This window comes from Pinus tabuliformis, chromosome 4_2 (genome assembly GCF_031772625.1).
Source record: "Pinus tabuliformis cultivar Carrire ecotype Pingquan chromosome 4_2, CPIR1, whole genome shotgun sequence".
In the NCBI taxonomy this organism is placed as follows: Eukaryota; Viridiplantae; Streptophyta; class Pinopsida; order Pinales; family Pinaceae; genus Pinus; species Pinus tabuliformis.
In genome coordinates, this window is record NC_142304.1 from 952392752 (window position 1) to 952414789 (window position 22038).

At 39.2% G+C, this 22038-nt stretch overlaps 1 protein-coding gene across 1 annotated transcript in view; it reads left to right on the forward strand.

Annotated features, from left to right (window-relative positions):
- LOC149172810 (beta-hexosaminidase 1-like) overlaps positions 1 to 21650 on the forward strand; it is a 167111-nt gene extending 145461 nt beyond the window's left edge. The window contains exons 8-12 of the mRNA XM_089426475.1: positions 2368 to 2384; positions 4396 to 4444; positions 17157 to 17257; positions 21241 to 21376; positions 21560 to 21650. Coding sequence (XP_089282601.1) covers positions 2368 to 2384; positions 4396 to 4444; positions 17157 to 17257; positions 21241 to 21376; positions 21560 to 21650 — 394 coding nt within the window. The remainder of the gene's footprint in view (positions 1 to 2367; positions 2385 to 4395; positions 4445 to 17156; positions 17258 to 21240; positions 21377 to 21559) is intronic.
- Positions 21651 to 22038: the final 388 nt, after the last annotated feature.

Sequence of the window (22038 nt, forward strand, 5' to 3'; positions counted from 1 at the left end):
ACAACTGTTTTTTCTTCAATATTTTCACCTAGACCTTTGAGTGAATTGACAACTTCATCTACTCGGAGAAAATAAGTTGCAATGTCTTCTTCGTCATTCATTTTTAGGCTTTCAAATTGTCTTCTAAAAGTTTGGAGTTTTTCCTTCTTGACTTTGGTGTCTCCATCATAAATGGCAACAAGCTTGTCCCACATTTCCTTAGCAGACTCACAGTTCATAACCTTTGTAAATTCTGAATCAGAAATTCCACTTGTTATAGAATTTAGGGCTTTGGCATTTTCTATATAAACCTTTCTTCCATCCTGATCTGTTGGTGGGGAAGGTGGAACTTTATAACTGTCTAGAACTATTATCCATAATTCTGGTCCATGAGACATCAAATAGAACTTCATCCTAACTTTAAATATATATATATATATATATATATTCTTTTTCCATCAAACTGAGGCACCTTTCCTGCATCCTTATTGGCCATTGTGATTTAAAATCCTTCTTCCAGTTGTTAGGCCGATTATGAAGAAGCTGAATCTAATACCAATTGTTGGAAATACTGAGGGGGGGGGTGAATCAATATTTCATTCAATTGTTATTAATGCCAGTTAAGATTTTTACACAATTTAAACTAGAATTTAAGGAATCGATAAAAATTATATTAACAAAATATTGAGGACTTCAATCCTCTATTACAAGCTCCAACTTGTGTAACAATTTATTCTAGGGCCCCAACCCTAAGGACACCAATCCCAAAACCAAAAAATAATTTAGGGTTCCAACCCTAAGACAAAATGTTTACCACAGATTACAAGGTCTATATTCAAAAATCAATGAGTTACCATTAGTCTCCAAAGGTGCATAGGCTCAGAATGTTTCCTGGAGTTTTGTGTCTCTTCTAAATAACTTCCAAATAGGTCCGCAAATCTGTAGTGATAAGCTCACACTTCAACAGATCATTTTGTCTCTTTTAAATAACTTCCAAACAGGTCTGCAGATCCGCAGTGATAAGCTCGCACTTCAACAGATCTTTTTTTGTCTCTTCTAAATAACTTCCAAACAGGTTTGCAGATCCACAGTGATAAGCTCACACTTCAACAAATCGTTTTGTGTCTCTTCTTAATAACTTCCAAACAAGTCCGCAGATCCACAATGATAAGCTCCCACTTCAACAAATCTGCAGTGATAAGCTTGCACTTGACATGTTACTGTAATAAATCCACAACTATATTTACAGGTCCGAGTCTCAAAACGGGTTTCTAGGTCCGAATTCCAAACTGAGTTTTTCAGGTCTGAGTTCCAAGATGAGTTTCTACATCCGAGTTCCAAATTGAGTTTCCAGGCTTGAATTCCAAAACAAGTTTCCAGATCCGAGTTCTAAGAACGAGTTTCCAGATCTGAGTGCAGAATGATTTTTATTCCCTTTTTTTGCTTTTCTCCTTAAGTTCACGAGATGTGAACTTACCTGTTCTTCTCTGTTATCTTCACCGAGTTCTCTGTCCCAAATTAGCTCGAGTCATCCTCTATTTATACAATTTCTCATGATCCAAAAAGTTACGTATGGAGGAGAGGTGACATGTATATGTTGGAGCCGACTAGTTTCTAGCATAGCATATTGCGTAATATGTTCAAACTTAAACGTATTATGTAGTTTGTAATATGGAGAGACGATGTGTGAAATGTATTATTATTTAATACATATATGTATTATGTAATATGGATCAGGGTATTTTCATCATAGGAAAATAGGGTTAGGGTTTAGGACTTTATTATTTCTAATAAGAATTAAGGGAGGCAATGCATCTAGGACTTAGGGTTAGGATAAGGGAAGGATTAGGGTATTTTCATCATAGAAAAATAGGGTTAGGGTTTAGGTCTTTATTATTTCTAATAAGAATTAAGAGAGGCAATGCATTTAGGATTTAGGGTTAGGATAAGGTTTAAGGTTTCTTAATAAGGAATAAGGGTAGAACAAGAATTAGGGTTTCTAGGTATATTGACATCAATGACAACATTTTATCCAACAGTGATGACATCAATCGATAGTGTGCAGTAAGCTCTTTTTAGTGTTTAAATTCAAATATTTGAAAATGGCAAAAGTTAATCAACAAAAAACAGATGCTTACAAAATCATTGAAGGAAGACTGTTTATTGCTACACCAGTATAGGGCATATTGGAACCTGCCATAATCAATTTGTCTATGTTTATCAAACATTTGAACTTTCCTGTGGGACATTATTTTGCTCTATTATTAATAAATTATTGATTTTTTGATGTTTCCTCATAAATTAATGCGTTCATTTCCTTTTATTTTTTGAAGAAGTCATATGGTCTCTATTTAGCTTTTCTGATATGTATCTGGTAATGATGTGAAGGTTTGCAAAATCAAGAGGTGCGCACCAAATCCCTATTGTCTAAGTACCAAGCACATTATTTGATGGTATGGCTATTTTGTTAAATGTTATTTGTATTGTTGGACCTCTTCTGAGATTAATAATCTAATTATGAAACATATGGCCATCTTCATATGTAATTTACCTTGAAGGATACAATCTAAATTTAGTATTATTTTCTTAGTTTTGTCAGATAATCAAGAAGTAATTACTACTCTTAGACTACTTAACTGATGGCGATGGACACATTTAGAAACCTTAGGTAACAAGTCTTAAAATATGAATAGCTCCCCAAGATGATCAAGGGACTTGGTTTCGTACTGGGTGTGATAAACTCACCCAAGTTTTTGGGGATAATTTTGTTTCATTTATTCTCAAAGAGGCACGTAGGACTTTTATAGCATTGGAATTTTCACTCCATTTGATGACTTATAGACTTAGAGGCATTAATATCGAAGACTTGAAAATGGCAAAAGTTAATCAATATTGTCAGCTGAATGCACAGAATCATTGAAGGAAGACTTTTTACTGCTACACCCGGTTCCTAGATCCCTTCCCTCTGTACAGCTCCTTCACATTGCGGCCGCTGACACTTGGATTCGAGGGTTTTTCCATGTTATTACATATATACTTCATGTTTTTACTTTATTTCTTGCTCTTTATATAGGAGACTTTTTAGTAGTCCTGCTTTGTATTAACATCACTGTACCCAGCAGTCCCATTGACCTACCTTTGTGTTCTTTTGTTGGACATTAATATAATTATCTTATTTTATCTCTGTCTATCTGACTGCATGCTTATCTCTTTCGACTTTGCAAGGGTCAATTAACTAGTTTGGACGATATAGTTTATTTTTGATATAGATGTCTGCCTTTTTGAGGATTTCAGCCAAGCTCGTTCTTCTGACCTTGAACTTCTTGATTAAGTTTAATGAAAGTCAAGTCCGGAGAAGCTTTGAAGGCCATGGTTAAGTTACCATATTTGAGTAGAATGGAAGAAAAAGTGACGCTCTATGTCTCAGTGTCAGAATGAAAAGAGGGAGCATCCTTCTTCCCTATTTAAGTGGTAAATCTAGTATCTGAAAGTTTTTTGTTCTTTGCTTTCTTTTTACTTTTCCCTCATTTTACTTTGGACTCTTCTCAACATAACTATTCTGCATCTTTTACGTGGAAATTTTTGGTCTCACCCCAGATTATTTAAGGTTGATACAATTGTGACAGGCTAGCACATTGTTAGCATCTGCTATCAAGAAATTTATTATGAGTGCATCTTGATCTGGCTTTCTACCCTGTTCAGAGTTACTTACTCTTGGTGAGGTGTAGCAGAAGCCAAGCGTCTACTTGCCATAAGGTCTTGGGCAACTTGATAGAGATAATTTTGCATCCTGACATAAAACAACACACATGAAAAATGTTTACTCATGAGAAAATAATTTGGAGCTTTAAACAGGAGTAAATATTTCTAGAAGAAAAATGATAAAATTTGTAAAACATTGTCTGGGATATACACATACATTTACGAGGGCTGATCTATCCTAAGTAGTTTGCTACCATACTGCATAATTCAGGTCAGAATGCATATAACTAAAGCAGGCTGCCTCCTATAACTTGCTTGGATGATTGATCCCTTAAAAAGGCCTTTTTGAACATTACATGAACAAGCTTCACATGGCTGCAGTAGCAAGCAAATATGCTTTTGCAGGATTTCTGTCTTAGCAATGTCCTTTTGTGGTCCTTAATTGATGGGACAGAATGAGGGCCTAATGATAATGATTGAAAAAACGCTAGTTACACTGGTGTTACTCTCATTAGACTGCATGCATGGCTGACATTCTTTGATAAGGCCAGTCTCTTATATTAATGCTTGCTTTCCTCCTGGTTTTGGTCTTGACGAGTCAATATAATGCCAGTGATAATCCAGTAACATTGGATGTTTCAGTTGTTTCTTTCCATCCTAATAATTTATTCCTTGAAATAGAGGATTGAAAGTTCTAATTATCTTTTATGGCAGGCATCAGTGTAATGGCAGAAATTGATGTTCCTGGTCATGCAGAGTCATGGTAAGATCATCGTTTCTCCTTGACCAATTGTGCTTTTATGCTGTTATACTTCTGCTTCTTTGCATATCTCGAAGTATCTTATAGTGTTGATGTGTTTTGGTTGTTTAACTCATGGCAGTAAAATACATATGTGATTTTTACTTACCTTTCTAAGAAACCAGGGGAGACTCTAAGCAATCAACATTTTGTAAATGAAACAAGTTTGTAGATGTGGAGGGATGGTTGTGCATACATCTTCAACAGATGTCAGAAATTTGAAGTTAGTTGTTACTCACAAAAAACTGTTTGAACTCCCTGGCATAAACACTAATGTTAATAATGATATGCTTAATGAGGATTATGTTATTCTAAACTTCTAGTTCATATTACATCTTTTTGTCTATATTCTGTTTTTGTAATTTTAACACATGCACACACACACACCCCCCTATGTCATGTTTCAGGGGTCTATGTGTCCCATGTCAAACACCTGTATGACTTAGCCTAGCACATGCCTCTCACAACCTCTTGTTGCAAGAATAATGAATAACTGTTTTTCTAAGATTTTACTAATAGCTAGCATCACACCAGCTATCACATCTCTAAAACATGATATGCAAGAGTGATTCATTACAGAGGCACTATCTTTGTTTATATATGGAATAGGTGAGGGAGGCCAACAATAAAACATGGAGTAAGTCCACAAGTAAATCCTAGGCTAAGTCAGCAAGGAGGCCCCAGGTGGAGTGTTACACTAAGCATGAATGCCACATTGCACATTAGGGTTTGTACAACCCCCAAGGTGAGTGCACCATCCAAATTAAGGTGTCCACATGTCAAGTGCTTCTCTAAGCAAGATGGTGCCTCCTCCAACAATGGCTCCTCAACTCAAGCATCTCCCAATATATGTGCAAGGTGTCCTTGATTCTCCTAGGACTGTTATATGAAAATTAGTTAGTTAAGTAGTTATTAGGCAAAGGATCATGCCCATTCACCAAGAGGCATCCAGGGCGGTATAAAGCCAGGGGCCTCCCTCAAATTGTAATCATCTTCAATATTTTAATAATAATAAATATGATTTTTCTGAGTATTCGAGCGTGTTTGTGCCATCTGGTATCAGAGTGGTTTCAATCCTTGACGTCAGCATCTTTGCGCCCTGTCCATTCTCTCACTGTTCTGCTGTCATTCCATCGTTGCCTAATTACCTGTGCATGCTCCCTTGTTCTGTCGCCTTGTCTTTTCGCCCTGCCCTGTTGTCCACAGTATTACTCCCCTGCATCGACCCTTGTCCCCGCATCCACAATCCAGCATTGCGTCGCCCTCCATCACTCAGTCTCAGTTCCGTTCCGCCGTCTGCACTTGTTCGCACCTGTCTGCAGTCCTCTGCACACCCCGTCCCGTCCATCCCTATCCCTGCTGATGTCCTCCGTCCATACAACAAATCGAATAGAATAGCAGCTCGGGCAAAACTATATCAAATCCGAAATAAATCATAATCAAACAATGACATTGCTGAACACTTTGTGTGAAAGGATGAAGGTTACACCCGAACAACTACTCCAAGATGATGGAGGTAATCAACAACACAATTCATCAGATTCAACATATTCCCATGAAAAAGAGGAGTCTCCAAAAAAATCATCCATGCACCATCAAGGAAATGTTGAAATTTCTAAGTCTAACATGTTAGAATTCTTCCTGTATTTTCTGGTTTATTTCACCTACTTGTTTAATTACTTAACAAGTTATTTAACCATATAAATATTGAAAATAAATACAAGTACAGTCTCAACCATCTACAAATCATCAATAGAAAGAATAGACAAACACACAAAGGACACCGTTATTTTTGGACAATCGTCCCCGGAAAAACCCAACCTGGGAAAACCGGTGCAACAGTTCTGAGGGTTTTATTATTAAGCAATTTTCTTGAGTACAACTAGGGTGCCAAACTGACTCACCCAACAGAGATATCTTTCTGGCAGTAATACCTCTCTTCGGAAGCAGATATTTGACAAGTCTGCTCCACGAAAAATTCTCCAATGCCTCTCTGAGGCTCTGCGTCAGCCCGTAACCCTCTGTGTTAGCCCTCTGATGCTCTACGCAGGCTCTATGGTCCTCTGCGTCACTCATGCAAGCCCTGGTAGCCTCTGCACAATCCTTCTGGCCCTCTGCGTGGCTCCTGCTGGCTCTGCATAGCCTTCTCTGACTTAACGCTGATCCTTTGACACTATCTCTGCTTGTCTGCTATGCACTAACTGCCCCTTGCTGTAACTCTGATCACTGGTTCGATTTCTCTCAGCAAACCCCGCTTCAGAAAATCGAATTGATTGATCAACTTGGTGTATTTCCAACTGACCCTCAAGCCTTCTCTTATACTTTTTCTGTTGAGTCTTCAACGACTGAGATTAAATCTCTAACCAACAGCTAAGATTAGATTTGGCTTGATCCATGTTTTTTAGAAAATTTTCACCTAGTTTTATATTAATACCCATTAATATTTTTATTTTCCTAAGTTTAGATTTAGGAACCCATTAAAAATATTAATTATTTTAATATCTCTCTAACAGGTTGGAATTTCCCCAAACCATTTTTGGGTCTTGGATATCTCATGTGCTTTAGCATCTCCACCAATTTTCATGGCTAGAACACATTCGATGCTACCCCAAATCAACACTCCCTCTTAGCGAGGAATGTGCTCTAGTAATGGTCCACCATTGAACATTACTCTGATCATCTGGCATCGGTACCTGTGCTGATGCTTGGCCTGCTACCTAACATCCTCTGAACTATTGCCTCCTGTACTGCTGCCCATGTCTCTACCACTACCACTACATCTGTACTGCAACTCCCTCTGCATTCATGCTGATGCCGGTCCTTCCTCCCAACACTGCATCTTCACTGCAACTCTCTCTCGTCATGCTGCATCGTGCTGCCCATAGTACTACCACTGCTACTGCTGCACTGCAATTCAGTGACTGAGACGTTGGTAATTGATCTACCCAAATACTGACATCCTTGTTAGGCTAGAAGCCCTCCTGACGTTGAAGCTCTCTCTGCTGCTATCTTGTGCTCTCTCTACTGCCTCTGCGCTGCTGCAACAACTTTGTGCCTCTCGCACTGCTGCAAACACCTCTGTGCCTTCCTGCACTGCTGCAACAACTCTGTGCCTCTCGCACTGCTGCAAACACCTCTGTGCCTTCCTGCACTGCTGCAACCTCCTCTATGCCTCTCTCACTGCTGCAACTTTCTCTGCATTGCTACAGATCCCTACACTCTAGCACTATTCTGCCGCTCCATCCACATCCTGCTTCTACCGACATTTGTCATCCTGTTACCGTCTTTCGGGGGCTCTCGTAGCCGGATATGATCCAAGAGTTTGGGTACCTCAAGGATCTTGCCCCACATCTTCTGTAGTCCTCCTGACTACAACTTGATGTCTCCCCACCTCTTCTCTAGAGGTACATGAGCACTCATGGCACAGTTGTCATCAGTCTCTACTTCCTTCTCCACCTTAGCCGGCGCTGCCTTGGAGTCAGAAGCCTCTCCCTTATTCTTCTTCCTGGGACACTGGGTTGCATAATGACCCAACACCCCACAATGGAAGCACTTTATCTTGGAGATGTCCTTCTTCTTCCTCTTCCCCTGTTGCCCCGCAGATGCCAGAGCCACATCCTCATCCTTTTTCTTGATTCGACCTCCTTTGCTGCTACTTCCCGCCTTGGTTAGCCGTCTGATCTTTTCTTGGCGAAGAGTTGCCCACAATTCCTCCCATCTTGGAAGAGCCGCTTAGCCCAAATTGCTTTGGACGAATGTCTCCCACTCCTCAAAGACTGCGTTCAGGGCGGTCCTCACCATTAACTCGTGATCCGGCGTGGCCCTATGGAAGTAAGTTGGTCCCGAATTCCCTGCAACCTGCTGAGGAATAGATCTATCTACTCCCCCTTCTGCATCTGATACAACCGCAACTGATTCTCCAGTAACATCTTCCTCTGCATGGAAGTGCCTTAATACAATGTCATCAAGGTATCCCACATCTCCTTTGCTGTATTCTTCTCGGCAATATGATGAACTACATGATCCTTGCCCCCATCAAAGATTATGCACTTTGCCTTGGCCATTGCATCTTCATACCTTTTGTTATCAGCTGGGTTGACTGGGATAGCCATGGTTCTCAAGGCGAAGGCCTTGATGTGATGTCTATCCAGAACAAACAGGATCCTGAGCTTCCAGATGACAAAGTTGGATGCTCTGTTCAACCTGTCTCGATCCCTCAATTCGTTCATTGCCATCTTATATCTTCTCTTCGACTCCCTTGGAGATTGAAGTTCTCTTCTAGACCCCCTCTGAGTCTCGATTTCCCTCTTGGAAATCCTCTCCTGTGTTGATTTGGGGTAGCATCAAATGTGCTCTAGCTATGAAATTTGGTGGAGAGGTTGGGGCACATGAGATCTCCAAACCCAGAAAGGGTTTGGGCAGATTCTAAACAGATCAGGAGATATTAAAATAATTAATATTTTTAATGGAGTCCCTAAGTCTAAACTTAGGGAAAATAAAATATTAATCTGTGTTAGAATGGTCCAAAAGGCATGGATCAAGCCAGATCTAATCTTAGCCGTTGATTAGGGACTTAATCTCGGCCGTTGAGATGTCAACAGAAAAAGTATAAGAGGAGGCTTAATGGGCACTTGGAGGACACACTGAGGGAGACCAGTCAGTTCAATTTTTGGAGCGGGGTTTGCTGAGAAATTGAACCAATGGTTTGGAGAGCAGTCAGGAGGCAGCAAGTATAGAACAAAGAGATGGGAGATCAGCGCAGAAGAGGTAGATGCAGAACGAGAGGAAGCCACGCAGAGGCAACAGAGACTACGCAAAGCTAGAAGAGCCTGCGTCATCCACGTAGAGGCTGCATGAGTGACGCAGAAGCCCAAAGAGTCTGTGCAGAGCCTCAGTAGGCTGACGTAGAGGGTTTCAAGCTGTAGCAGAGGTCAGTAGGGCCTACGCTGGGTGTAGGAAAGTGCTGGAAGTTTGTCTATCTGTGGGTAAGCCAGTTTGGCACCCTGTTGTACAAGAAAATTGCGGAATAATAAAATCCTCCCTTGCTACACCGGTTTTCCCACATTGGGTTTTTCTGGGGACATTAGTCCAAAATAACTGTGTCAATGTGTGCATATTTTTTGTTTCTGTATTACGATGTGATATCTGCAACAATATTTATTTTAATGTTTGTTGAAGTAATTTCATGAATAACTTATGATGAAATAAGTAGGAAAATTAAATCAGTTGTTGCAGTGATAGAATTTTCACATGGTATCAGAGGAAGTAATCAGAGACAGAAAAGGAAAATCAGTTATGGGTTGAGACCACGATGCAGAGGCATCCACCTCACGGGACTCACGCAGATTTTCAGAAGATTTCACAAGAGAGAGAGAGATTTCGATTTCTCTATGTTGGCTTCCAGGTTGGAAGAGGAAGTGGCGTGCATGACTAGTGCTGCATCATCAGAAGTATGGTATATAGATAGTGGAGCCTCGTGGCATATGACGAGAATCAGGGAGTGTTTCTCAGAATATCGAGAAGAGAAGATGAACTTTCAGATCACCATGGGGAACAAGGCAAAGTGTACTCCAGTAGGAAAGAGTACCATAGTTTTTCAGACAGAATCAGGCGAGTGGTAACGTGCCACAAATGCACTGCATGTGCCAGGATTGGGGATGAACTTACTTTCCGTGTCACAACTACAAGGCAAGGGCTATGGCGTCTACTTCATCAAGGAAAAGGTATACGTCAAACACCTGAGCTGAAAAAAGAAAGTGCAGATCGGGATCAAAAGTAATCGGTTGTACAAATTACAACTAGAATCTCCAATGGCACTAATAGGTAGTCATGGGGACAAAGACTTGAACAAACTATGGCACAGAAGGATGGGTCACTTGCACCATGGAGCTCTGAGAATTCTTAGGAGCACTGTAATAGGAGTTCCAGATCTGAGTACGGAACAAGATGATGTATGCAGGGGATGCGCTCTAGGAAAGTATGCCAAGGCGGCATTTCCTAGGAGCAACCACAAGGCCAAGAGTGTACTAGGATTGATACACTCAGATATCTGTGGACCTATGTTCGTCAAAGTTCTCAGCAGTGTCGAGTATTTCCTTACCTTCATTGATGATCACTCGAGGAAAACTTGGATTATTTTTTGAAAGCCAAGGATGAGTTTTTTTGTCGATTCAAGGAGTTCAAGGCTCTAGTGGAGAATTTGACAGGTAAGAAAATCAAAGTCTTGCACTTAGATAATGGTGGAGAATATGTCGATAAGGACTTCACTGATTATTGCACTAAGGAGGGCATCAGAAGAGAGTGGACAACTCCCTATAATCCGGAGCAGAACGGGGTGACAGAAAGGAAAAACAAGACTATTGTAGAAGCAACTAGAGCCATGTTGTATGATCAGGATATGCCAAAATTCCTGTGGGTAGAAGCATGCAACACAGCTATCTATGTTCAGAACAGGACTTCTCATTGGGCATTGGGCAAGATTACTTCAGAGAAAGTTTTCATTGGGAAGACACTTGAAGTCAGTCATTTTAGGATATTTGGGAGTTTGGCATATTGTTGCATACCCGAAGAAAAGAGGAAGAAGTTGGATCAGACTGCAAAAAAGGGGTATCTGGCAGGATATAGTGAGAACGCTAAGGCATATAGGATCTATCTTCCAGGGAGCATGAAGGTAGTAGTACGATGAGATGTAATGTTCATGGAGGACAGAGCTTTCAGAAGATCTCGCGAAATGCCTTCCAAGGAGAATTCAAAAGAGGATCCGTTGGTCATGCCTCTTCAACCAACGGAAGTGAAGAATCCTTTCTCAGATCAGGAAGATTCTCATGATGAGGAAGAGGAGCAAACAAAAGCACTTGTTGGTAGAGGAAGAATCAACAGGGAACTTCGTCAGATTCTGCGTGATGCAAAGAACTTCATCGGAGAGCCAAGGAACAGTAAAAGGGAGCGAAAACAGCCAGACAGGTATCAGGCGTTAGTAGCTCAGGATGGAGAGCCTGCCAGCTTCAAAGAGGCAGCTCAGCATTAGGTCTGGCTAGATGCGATGGTGGAGGAGTATAACTCCATTATGGTAAATGATGTTTGGGAGGTGGTGTCAAGGTCTTAAGATAGATCTGTGGTAGGTTCAAAATGGATCTACAAGATCAAATATGCTGCGGACGACAGTATTGAAAAATACAAGGCCAGGTTTGTGGCTAAGGGGTATGCTCAAAAGGAAGGGATTGACTATGAGGATACCTTCGCCTCGGTAGCTAGGTATACATCTATTAGTACCGTGATATCTCTTGCAACCTAGATGAGATGGGAGAAAATCGAACTGACTGATCAACTTGGTGCATTTCCAACTGATCCTCAAGCCTCCTCTTATACTTTTTCTGTTGAGTCTTCAGCGCCTGAGATTAAATCTCTAATCAACCGCTAAGATAAGATTTGGCTTGATCCATGTCTTTTAGAACATTCTCACCTAGTTTTATATTAATACCCATTAATATTTTTATTTTCCTAAGTTTAGACTTAGGAACCCATTAAAAATATTAATCATTTTAATATGTCTCTAACTGGGTGGAATTTCCCCAAACCATTTCTGGGTCTTGGAGATGTCATGTGCTTTAGCCTCTCCACCAATTTTCATGGCTAGAGCACATTCGATGCTACCCCAAATCAACAGGAAATAGTAACGCGACTTTTGCAAATATGTAGCTCTAGAATACATTCACCAATCAATACCCTTGTTTCGCTCCACCGTTAGTGACGTATCAACAAAGAGAAAAAATCGAGCTACCCAAATTCGATGGTAACGAAAAATGCAATATTGCATGGCTGAATAAAGCAGAAGAATATTTCGAGATTTACGATATTGACAGACACGCTTCCATGAAAATGGAAGGCAAAGCATATAATTGGTATATGTGTTGGAAGAAGACGACAGTTGCCATTAGTTGGAGAAAATTTAAGGATGCATTCTTTAAAAGATTCCAAGGTGTAAAGGAAGAAGAGTTCTTTTCAACACTCATCAGATTACGACAAAAAGGAAATGTGGATGAGTACACCCGAGAATGGGAGACCTTAGCAACACGAGTACGTAGGTTACCAGAATCCCGTCTAATTCAATCATACATCTCCAGACTTAAAACTCATCTACGAGTAGAACTTGAGCTTCATGACATTACGTCAATAGAAGTAGCAAGACAAAAAGCAAAAGCTGCTGAAAAGAAATTTGAATAGATATTGTGGTCAAAACCGGAAAAATTATATTCGAGACGAAGAATGCCCTAGTCTGTGAATACGGATAATACAATATATGTACCACGACATCTTTGTGAAGGCGAAAAACCTAATGTGGAAATGCAAAGGATAAAAGAAGGCAAATGCAAATGCTGTGGCGAGAAGTGGGACCCTAAACATCAGACATAGAAGGAGTAGAAGATGCCCAAAAATTTCCTCTAGAATTAGATGACGAAAGTATTATGCAAGTGTCACAATCAGCTATGACAAGTATATTACAACCCCAGACTCTAAAATTAAAAGGACATATAACGAAGAACAACGTAGTGCTTCTCATCGACTCCAGTAGCACCCACAATTTTTTAGATGCAACCGTGGCAAAAAGACTCAACATTTTCTCATTTCCCTTACCCAACATGAAGGTGATGGTAGCTGATGGTAAGAAGATTGAAAAGGTAGGGAAATGCCATAAGGTCAAATTGCAAATTCAAGACTTTAATTTAGAATCCCTGTTCTTCACTGTACCATTAGGAGGAGTAGATGTGGTCTTAGGTATCCAGTGGCTACGAACCCTAGGCACTTACTCTGCCAACCATCAAGAGAAGTTCATAAGCTTTAATTGGGAAGGGCAGAGGTACAAGTTATACGGACTCCAAGCACCAGAGAATCAAATCGTGTCGTCATCCCAGATGATGAAGATGATTTAGAAAGGAGCACCAACTTATGTAGTACAATGTCACCAGTTAGAAATGTTATCTGCAAATATGATCAGCGAAGAGTCACCAGAAGTACAAGAGCTAATTCAGAAGCATGAAAAGGTATTCCAAGACCTGCCTGTGATAATGCCTCCTAACAAGGAAATCAAGCATACAATAGAAGTCAAAGCAGGATCAGACCCTGTCAACATCAAGCCGTATCGATATCCACATCACCAAAAGACTGAAATTGAGAGATTAATCCAAGACCTTTTAAAATGTGGGATCATCTTGTAAAGTAAGAGTCCGTATGCTGCTCCAGTGGTATTGATAAGGAAGAAGGATGGATCATTCAGGCTATGCATTAATTATAGAGGATTAAACAAAATAATGATTAAAAACAAATTCCCAATTCCCTTTATCGATGGCATGTTGGATGAACTACATTGTGTAAAATACTTCTCAAAATTTGACTTAAGGTCAGGCTATTACCAAATCAGAATCAGGTTGGAAGACATACCAAAAACGATGTTCCGAACACACGAAGGTCACTATGAATTTAAAGTAATGCCATTTGGGTTAACCAATGCACCAACAACATTCCAAGCCACTATGAACGAGTTATTCCGTCCATATCTTAGGAAGTTTGTATTAGTATTCTTTGATGATATTTTAATTTACAATAAAACTTGGAAGGAGCACCTACAACATTTGGATAAAGTTCTTACACTACTGAAAGCTATGAAGGAATGGCCCAAACCAGTTAATATATCCAAACTAAGAGGGTTCTTAGGATTGACTGGATATTACCGAAGATTTATTAAAAACTATGCACATATAACTGCACCTCTAACAAACCTTTTAAAGAAGAATTCATTTCAATGGAATGAGGAAGCAGGAAGGTGTTTTGAAGAACTAAAGGAAGTTATGTCTAATGCCCTGGTATTGGCAACTCCAGATTTCTCTAAACCATTTATCATCGAGTGTGATGCTTCCGGATTCGGTATAGGCGCAGTGTTAATGCAAGAAGGGCATCCAATAGCTTTTGAAAGTAGGAAGCTCAATAAAAGAGAACGTTTTAAGTCCACATACAACAAGGAAATGCTCGCTATTATGCACGCATTGGGTAAGTTGGAGACAATATCTTTTGTGAAGTAAGTTCTCCATTTGAACAAACCATAATAGTCTCCAGCACCTCCTTCAACAAAAAACACTTTCCGAAGAACAACAAAAATGGATTGAAAAAATTGCCGCCTTTGACATGGAGATACTACATAAAAGGGGAAAGGACAATGTAGTAGCAGATGCCCTGTCTAGGAAGGACGAAGAACCAACATTACTTGCAGTCTCGGTTGTTGTTCTTGAATGGCTTAATGAGATTCGAAGTGAGTATGCTAAGGATCCAGAAATAACTGCGATAATCAATAACCTTCCAGACAACTCAAAATTTGAATGGAAGAACGACATTCTATGGTACAAAGGAAGAATCTATCTGAATTCAAACTCCAAGTTTAAATCCAAGATACTCAAGGAGTCACACAATTCACTGTCAGCCGGACATGTAGGATTCTTTAAAACTTACTACAATGCACGTCAATCATTCTTTTGGAAGGGGATGAGTCACGATATTCAGAAATATGTAGCGGAATGTGACACATGTCAAAGAAATAAAAGTGAAAATATTATGACACATGGATTACTTCACCCTTTTAACATTCCGAATCAGAAATGGGAAGAAATACCAATGGACTTTATTGAGGGGATTACCTGTATCTGAAGGCAAGGATAAGATTTTCGTAGTAGTCGATAGACTCACTAAATATGGTCACTTTATTGCAATGAAGAAATCATACTCAGCTAAACAAATCGCTGAAATATTTTGCAAAAATATTTGTAAATTACACGGTTTTCCAAAAGTCATTGTGAGTGATAGAGATGCCAAATTTAAGGGTAATTTTTGGAAGGAATTGTTCAACCATATAGGAACCTACCTAAATATGAGTTCCGCTTAACCCCTCAAACAGATGGACAAATGGAAGTTGTCAATAAATGTTTGGAAGCTTACCTACGTTGTTACGCTACAGAAAAAAAAATAAGTGGGTTCAGTGGTTGCATCATGCTGAATGGTGGTATAATTCTACTTATCATACGTCAGCAAAAATGACTCCATTCCAAGCTTTGTATGGGTACGAACCTCCAAAATGGAAGGATCTAGCTATCGTCCAAACAAATCTACCAACTGTTAAAAACCAACTAGAAGGAACCCAAAGAACTGTCCAAACCCTAAATGAAAATTTAAATAATGCAAGAAACCGTATGAAGCAACAGGATGACCGAAACAAAGCCGAAAGAGAGTTTGAAGTTGGAGAATGGGTATTTGTCAAGCTCCAGCCATACAAGCAATTGTCCTTGAAACAAAAAGGAAAAAATAAATTGGCACCAAAGTTCTATGGACCATATCAGATCAACAAAAAGATCAGCCAAGTTGCATATAGTTTAAGCCTTCCGGATAAAAGTCGTGTTCACAACGTCTTCCATGTATCCTACCTTAAAAGGGCACTGGGCGACCATCAATCAGCACAAACAATGCTTCCATCCTTAGATGATGAAGGAAGGGTCATTTTAGAACCAGAAGGTATCATATCCACTAGAGAAAAGAAGCTTCGATCTCGTGTAATCAAGGAATACTTGATCAAGTGGAAGGACTTACCAGAAGAAGAAGCTTCTTGGGAAACTGAAGGATTTCATCAACAACATCCGTTGTTACATATGCTTTGAGGACAAAGCATTTTCTGGGAGGAAGGCAATGTTATATAAAAATTAGTTAGTTAAGTAGTTATTAGGCAAAGGGCATGATCAAAGATCATGCCCATTCACCAAGAGGCACCCAGGGCGGTATAAAGCCAAGGGCCTCCCTCAAATTGTAATCATCTTCTATCTTTTAATAATAATAAATATGATTTTTCTGAGTATTTGAGCGCATTTGTGCCATACTCTGTGCCCAACTTCAGTGCATAATGCCTTCCTCCAAGGTGGTCACTCCAAATGCCCAAGTGTTCAACCTCCTCAACAAGTGTGCTCTTGTAGAAGATATCAAACTGCCACATGTGCCAACTACTGCATCAATAAGTGTGCCTCCCCAAGGTAAGCATACATCCCACTAAGCTTTCCAAATGTATGTCGACCATATAACAACAAAAGGGTAGTTCTCCACATCACATGGAGTGCTCCCCTATCTAGGTGAAAACTCTTTCGAAGCACCAAAAGCTAGTACATTGTATCCTGTGATTAACTTATTTATTTTAATCCAGGGGAGTGACCATTCCAGTGAGTGTCATGTCACTGTCTACTCTTGTAATGTCTTATTACATATATTAAACCAGGGGGTCTCCTTCCAACATGTCTTCAATGGTTCCCTTATCTCAAGAAATATACAAATATATTACCCTTGGTACTTATTGCAGCAATTCTTCCAATCCTCTCTGACATGTTCATAACACAGTGTGTTGAAGCTCTACTGACAAAGTTACAATAGGAAAACAGGCCTGTCAGGGTGTTTAATTGTATAGCTTAACATATCAAAAGACCAAAATATTGACATTAGGTTTGGAGGTTCCGAGTGTAAACTTCTCCATTGTATTGGGAATATAATATATTTAGTAGCATCAGTATATTCTGCTCAAAATGCTTGTCATCTCCAGATTGTTTATTTATTTATATCTTCCGTTTATCACTTGCATTGATTTTATGATGTGTAGGGGCGTTGGTTACCCAGATTTGTGGCCATCAGTTGATTGCAGAGAGCCTCTTGATGTGAGCAAGAATTTTACATTTGAGGTGATTGCAAGCATGCTCGCTGGTAAATTTTCATTTTCCTGGAACTGATCTATTTACCTTTCATCTTGATTTCTTTATAATACCATCGCTTAGAAATCAGATATACTGTTATGTATTTAAGGAACAATAAAGACAACAGAATCATATTATTAGGAAATGTGAGCCAAGTTGCATCATTCAATAGTGAATGCTAACCATAGAACAGTGGGCAGTATAGGAGATGCACCAGTGATTAGTCCAATGATGTGTGAAAGTGTTTCAGATAGTGAAATTTACATCAAATAAGCAGTGGATGATCTGTGTCCCCACATTATTTGGGCACCAATATTTTATTATAGATAATATTTAGAATATCCAAAACAGTTATGAAATAATGCCAGTGAACAATGTTTAATTCAACATATCAACAGTGGTTATAAATCAATGAAGAGTACCAGCATTCAACACATTCATTGCTGTATATTTAGAGTCGATTTCCATCACTAAAAATAGAGACAGAGACATTCTAAACAGTGAAATATGTAACCCAAGTACTGAAAGTAGTAATGAAACATTTATGCTTTGTGTAAGTATGTCCCAGCAATGAGATGTTAACTGTTTAAGTGCTCATATAAGGTGTCAAGTGTATTTGCCATTCAGATTAGGAAGAGGTCATAAGTTTTGCAGTGGACAAGCAATTAGAACCTCACAGCTGTTCTTTGATGCATTGTTGTGATGCTCGCATTTATGATGGGTTTTTGCATCAAAGATTGCTTTGATATGTTTAAAGATATGCACTAGAAGTTAGATCCATTCAAACGGTGCAAGATAAATAGTGTAACAAGACTGGAATTATCCCAATTTGGAATTTTTAGCCTTTAAAGTTTAAACCATCATCACAGTTGTTAAAGGGGTGGAAACTTTTTGGATGTTTGTGTATGTAAAAGTGAGTTACCATACCACGCATCCATAAATGAGATCTGAGAAACAAGAGTTGAAGCCCTAGATGTCCAGTAATTCAAATTTCAGATATTAAAAATGCAGGTCTTTTCACTTCATATTCTGGGCATTACCCTTAGTATAGCATCATCCTAGCATCATTAGGCATATAAACCACAAAACTGCTTCAACGTTGGCATCAATCCTTTGAAAAAGGTTTTATGTGAGAGAAAGATTAGCACAGATCCATATGTTTTCAAGCAAAGTTCGAAATCAACTTTATACTTATAAGAGATCCTGAACAGATTCAAAGTTGCTTCACCATTGAGGGTTAGATCCAAGGATGTGAAATATAAACCAGATCTATATCATGTTGGAAATACTGAGAGTGGGGGTGGGGTGAATCAGTATTTCTTTTACAATTGTTATCTTATACCAGTTAAGATAACTTAGTAAAACCAGAACACAAGATGTACAATAAAAGAATAATTTTATTAATAAGAATGATGAGGACTCCAATCATCTTTTACAACAATTCAAGTACAATAACACTTCAGGGCTCCAACCCTAGATGAAGATTCCAATCTTCAATTTCAAACCAAGCTCCAACCTGTACTACACCAAGCTCCAACTTGGTCTACTTGAGGACTCCAATCCTCTCGAATAATTCAGGTTCCGACCTGATTTTCCACATGGTTCCAACCTTGTGTGAGGACTCCAATCCTCTAGGACTCCAACCCTCTTAATCTGCTTCAATTCTTCAAGATGGTTTTAGTGCTTCCTCAAAAATTCCAAAAAATTCTTCAACAAGTCTATAAAGGTTTTCTTCAACAAAGCTACTGCTCCAACAATGCCTTCAAATAGCTCCAAGATCTGCTTTGGCAAATGCTTCAAAGGGCCACTACAAATGCCCCTCCAGGTTACTTCAAGATCTGGTTCAATCCAAGGTCAACTTCAGCAGGACACTGAATGTGTCACCAATGCTCATGTCTGCTAGGGGAGTACTTCAAAATATATTCAATGAATGCTACAATGTCTGTTCACAAGCTACAAGAATGCTGTGAAGGAATTGGTTTAAATCTGCTCCTCAAATTGCTTTCCAAGATTGCTTGAAATAGGCCTGTTCCAAACTTCTCAATTTTGGCAAAGCTGGTACAACAAATCCTTCCACATTATCCCAAGCAAGGACTTCTACAAAAACTTCCCAAACCCTAAATAAGGCATTCATAATTACTATAAACATTAACTAACAAGGGATAGCAAAGCATCCCAATGAAGTGTCTCTCAAGAACTGAACAACTATCTGCCATTACATCAATTGTCCAACCCACACTTGATCTGAATATGTTCCAAGGTACTGTGGTGGGTCTGCTCTTCCAACTATCAAAAATTTGAAGTCGCACTAGGTAAAAAATCAGGTCTTGAATTGGCAGAGGCTCTGTTTGGAGCTCTGTTCAGGCTTATGTTGTGGAAAAAGAGGTCGGAGGTCTCACATATTTTTCTGTGATATACGAGCTTCCCAATGAACTACTTCTCTGAAGAATTCTTGCTACAGGAGAACCATAATTTCAGTGAAAAAGGTGAGCCACAAAAGAACCGCAATTTCTGTGTGATGCGAGTTAGTAAGTTGCCGAAGTCTGTTCCTGTAAAAGTCTACTCCAAATGCAACAAAGGCTGAATAAAAATGTGCTCCAGGTGCAACGAAAATCACAAAAAACTTGTTTAAAATGGCATGAAAAATCACAGAATCCAAATTCGAAGTTCTGTATCTCAATCCCAAGATAGATACCGAAATATCTCTGTTCTGCTCCTTTTCTTTTCCTCAGATAATCACATTTCTTTTTCCTTCAGATATTCATTCTCTGAGTTACTTCCTTGGTCGAATACTCTCTGTGCTTCCTTTTTTTTACCTTCTGTTGCTTGACTGAATGATGATACAAATGGTGAGGTGTCATGTTGATTTATAGTGGTTTGGTAATGAGTGAACAAACATGTCTGTTGGGTGAAGGGGCTGACATGACCATTTGTGGAAGCTGACCTGTATATAGATATATTTTTTTTTGAACAGATCTTTAGCCTCTCTTCTGCAGGGGGAAAACTATAAATTTAAATGCCAGCATAACATAATATACCAAACGCATTCAGCGTAGTGATTTTTCCCTGGAGAATGATTGGGTAAACTCTAACAATAAATGGGAGACTTTGGTAGAATTTTTACTGAATTACAGAAATGCAGCTTACAGAGGGTGCATATGAGCATTTGCTTCTGTATGCATTGCTCAAAAACTGGCAGAAGAAAAATACGCTCTTCAATGCCCAATCCATTCAATAAAAGGCTTTTGGTGTAGCCTCCTTTCTGTGCAACTGATTCCAATCTTATATCGATGCAAATACTTTATTTGTACCACTGTTTGAAACTTCACACCATTCTTCCTGAACTTGGTGAGCATCGTGCACAGATATATCCTCAATTCTTGTCCATTAGGGACTTTTGAACCAAGCCGAATATATTGATGTACTGTATTCTTTGAGGGTGGATGATTTTTGACTTTGGCAATGTCTCTGGATGTTGGGATAGGGCCCTCATGTGACAGTCCTCCTTGGTAGACATCTCCTTTGCTTAGGCCATCAATGACAACAATGACGACATCTCAACAATCTCCCTCTTTGTTATTGATGGCAATACTCTCCTCCTTTCAGTGTTTTCTCCCCCTTTGACATCAATGGCAAATGGGGTGGTCCTCTGTCTGCATTTTCTCTATGATTTGTCAGACTCTGCATTTCTCTATGATTTGTCAGATACTCCCCCTATTGTCATTATCTCCTTTTTTCCTCCTCTTTGTTTGGAGGCCAAAATAGACATCTCAACAATGGTTTATGGCATTTGCAGTGGTTAAGGTCATTGAACTATCCCTGTCATGCTTCTTTCTATGCATTTGATCTACTAGTTCATGAATGTTTCTATACTCTGTTAACGATTTGGCCCAAAGACAATATGTTCTGGTCAGAAGCATCAATTGATCTACAATCTGAGAAGTATCCCAAATAATGGAAAATATCAGTTTTTTCATTGACAATCTCATGCAGGAATACTCAGGTACCAAGTACCCTTTCCAGCAAGGTCATTTAACTCAATCTGGACAGTTTTAGAGGCAACAAGAGTAGCTTATACACTTTCGGTGAACCTTCTATGGAAATACAGATATGCTTCTGATTTCACCTGGTATACTAATGTCAATGGTTGTTTTTAGATGTGCATATTGTAGCTAGTTATTCCACGATTCACCTCAGGTCATAAGCAATAGTTGCATGCTAACATATTACGAACAAGATATTCAGACAGTTTCAGAAATGTCCCAAATAGGTTTCCAATTACCCATTCCAAGGTTCTGTGATGCTGCTACAGGATTAGTATTGGAAATTCGAGAACTTCGAGGAACAAGAAAGGTCAGATTTATCAATCTTGGCTCTGTCACCAGTCTTTGAATTGTAACTAATGAGCACTTTAGTTTTACGACATCTCTAATTCATACTGTGCATTTACTCCATTGTCAAGTTTCCCTTTTTTTGTGGTCTTCTTTTTCCACCTCTACTTCAAGTATCTTCTTCACTCAAAATTCCATTTCAGTTTTGTCATCCTGTAAATATATTTTATTTGGAAGGTATGCATCCTTTGTCGATAATTAAGTTGGAATAGAAGTAGAATCTGGATAAATAAATCATAGACTTTTGAATTTACTCCAATGTTGTAATTCTCAAATGCTTTCCCTTAGAGCCTGCGGAAAAGGAGCTGGGAAGTGCCAGTGCAATCATTTTCTTCATCAAATTCATGTCTTCTATACAAACAGTGCCTTGGGAACAACTAGATTGGTAGTTGAAGAAGAA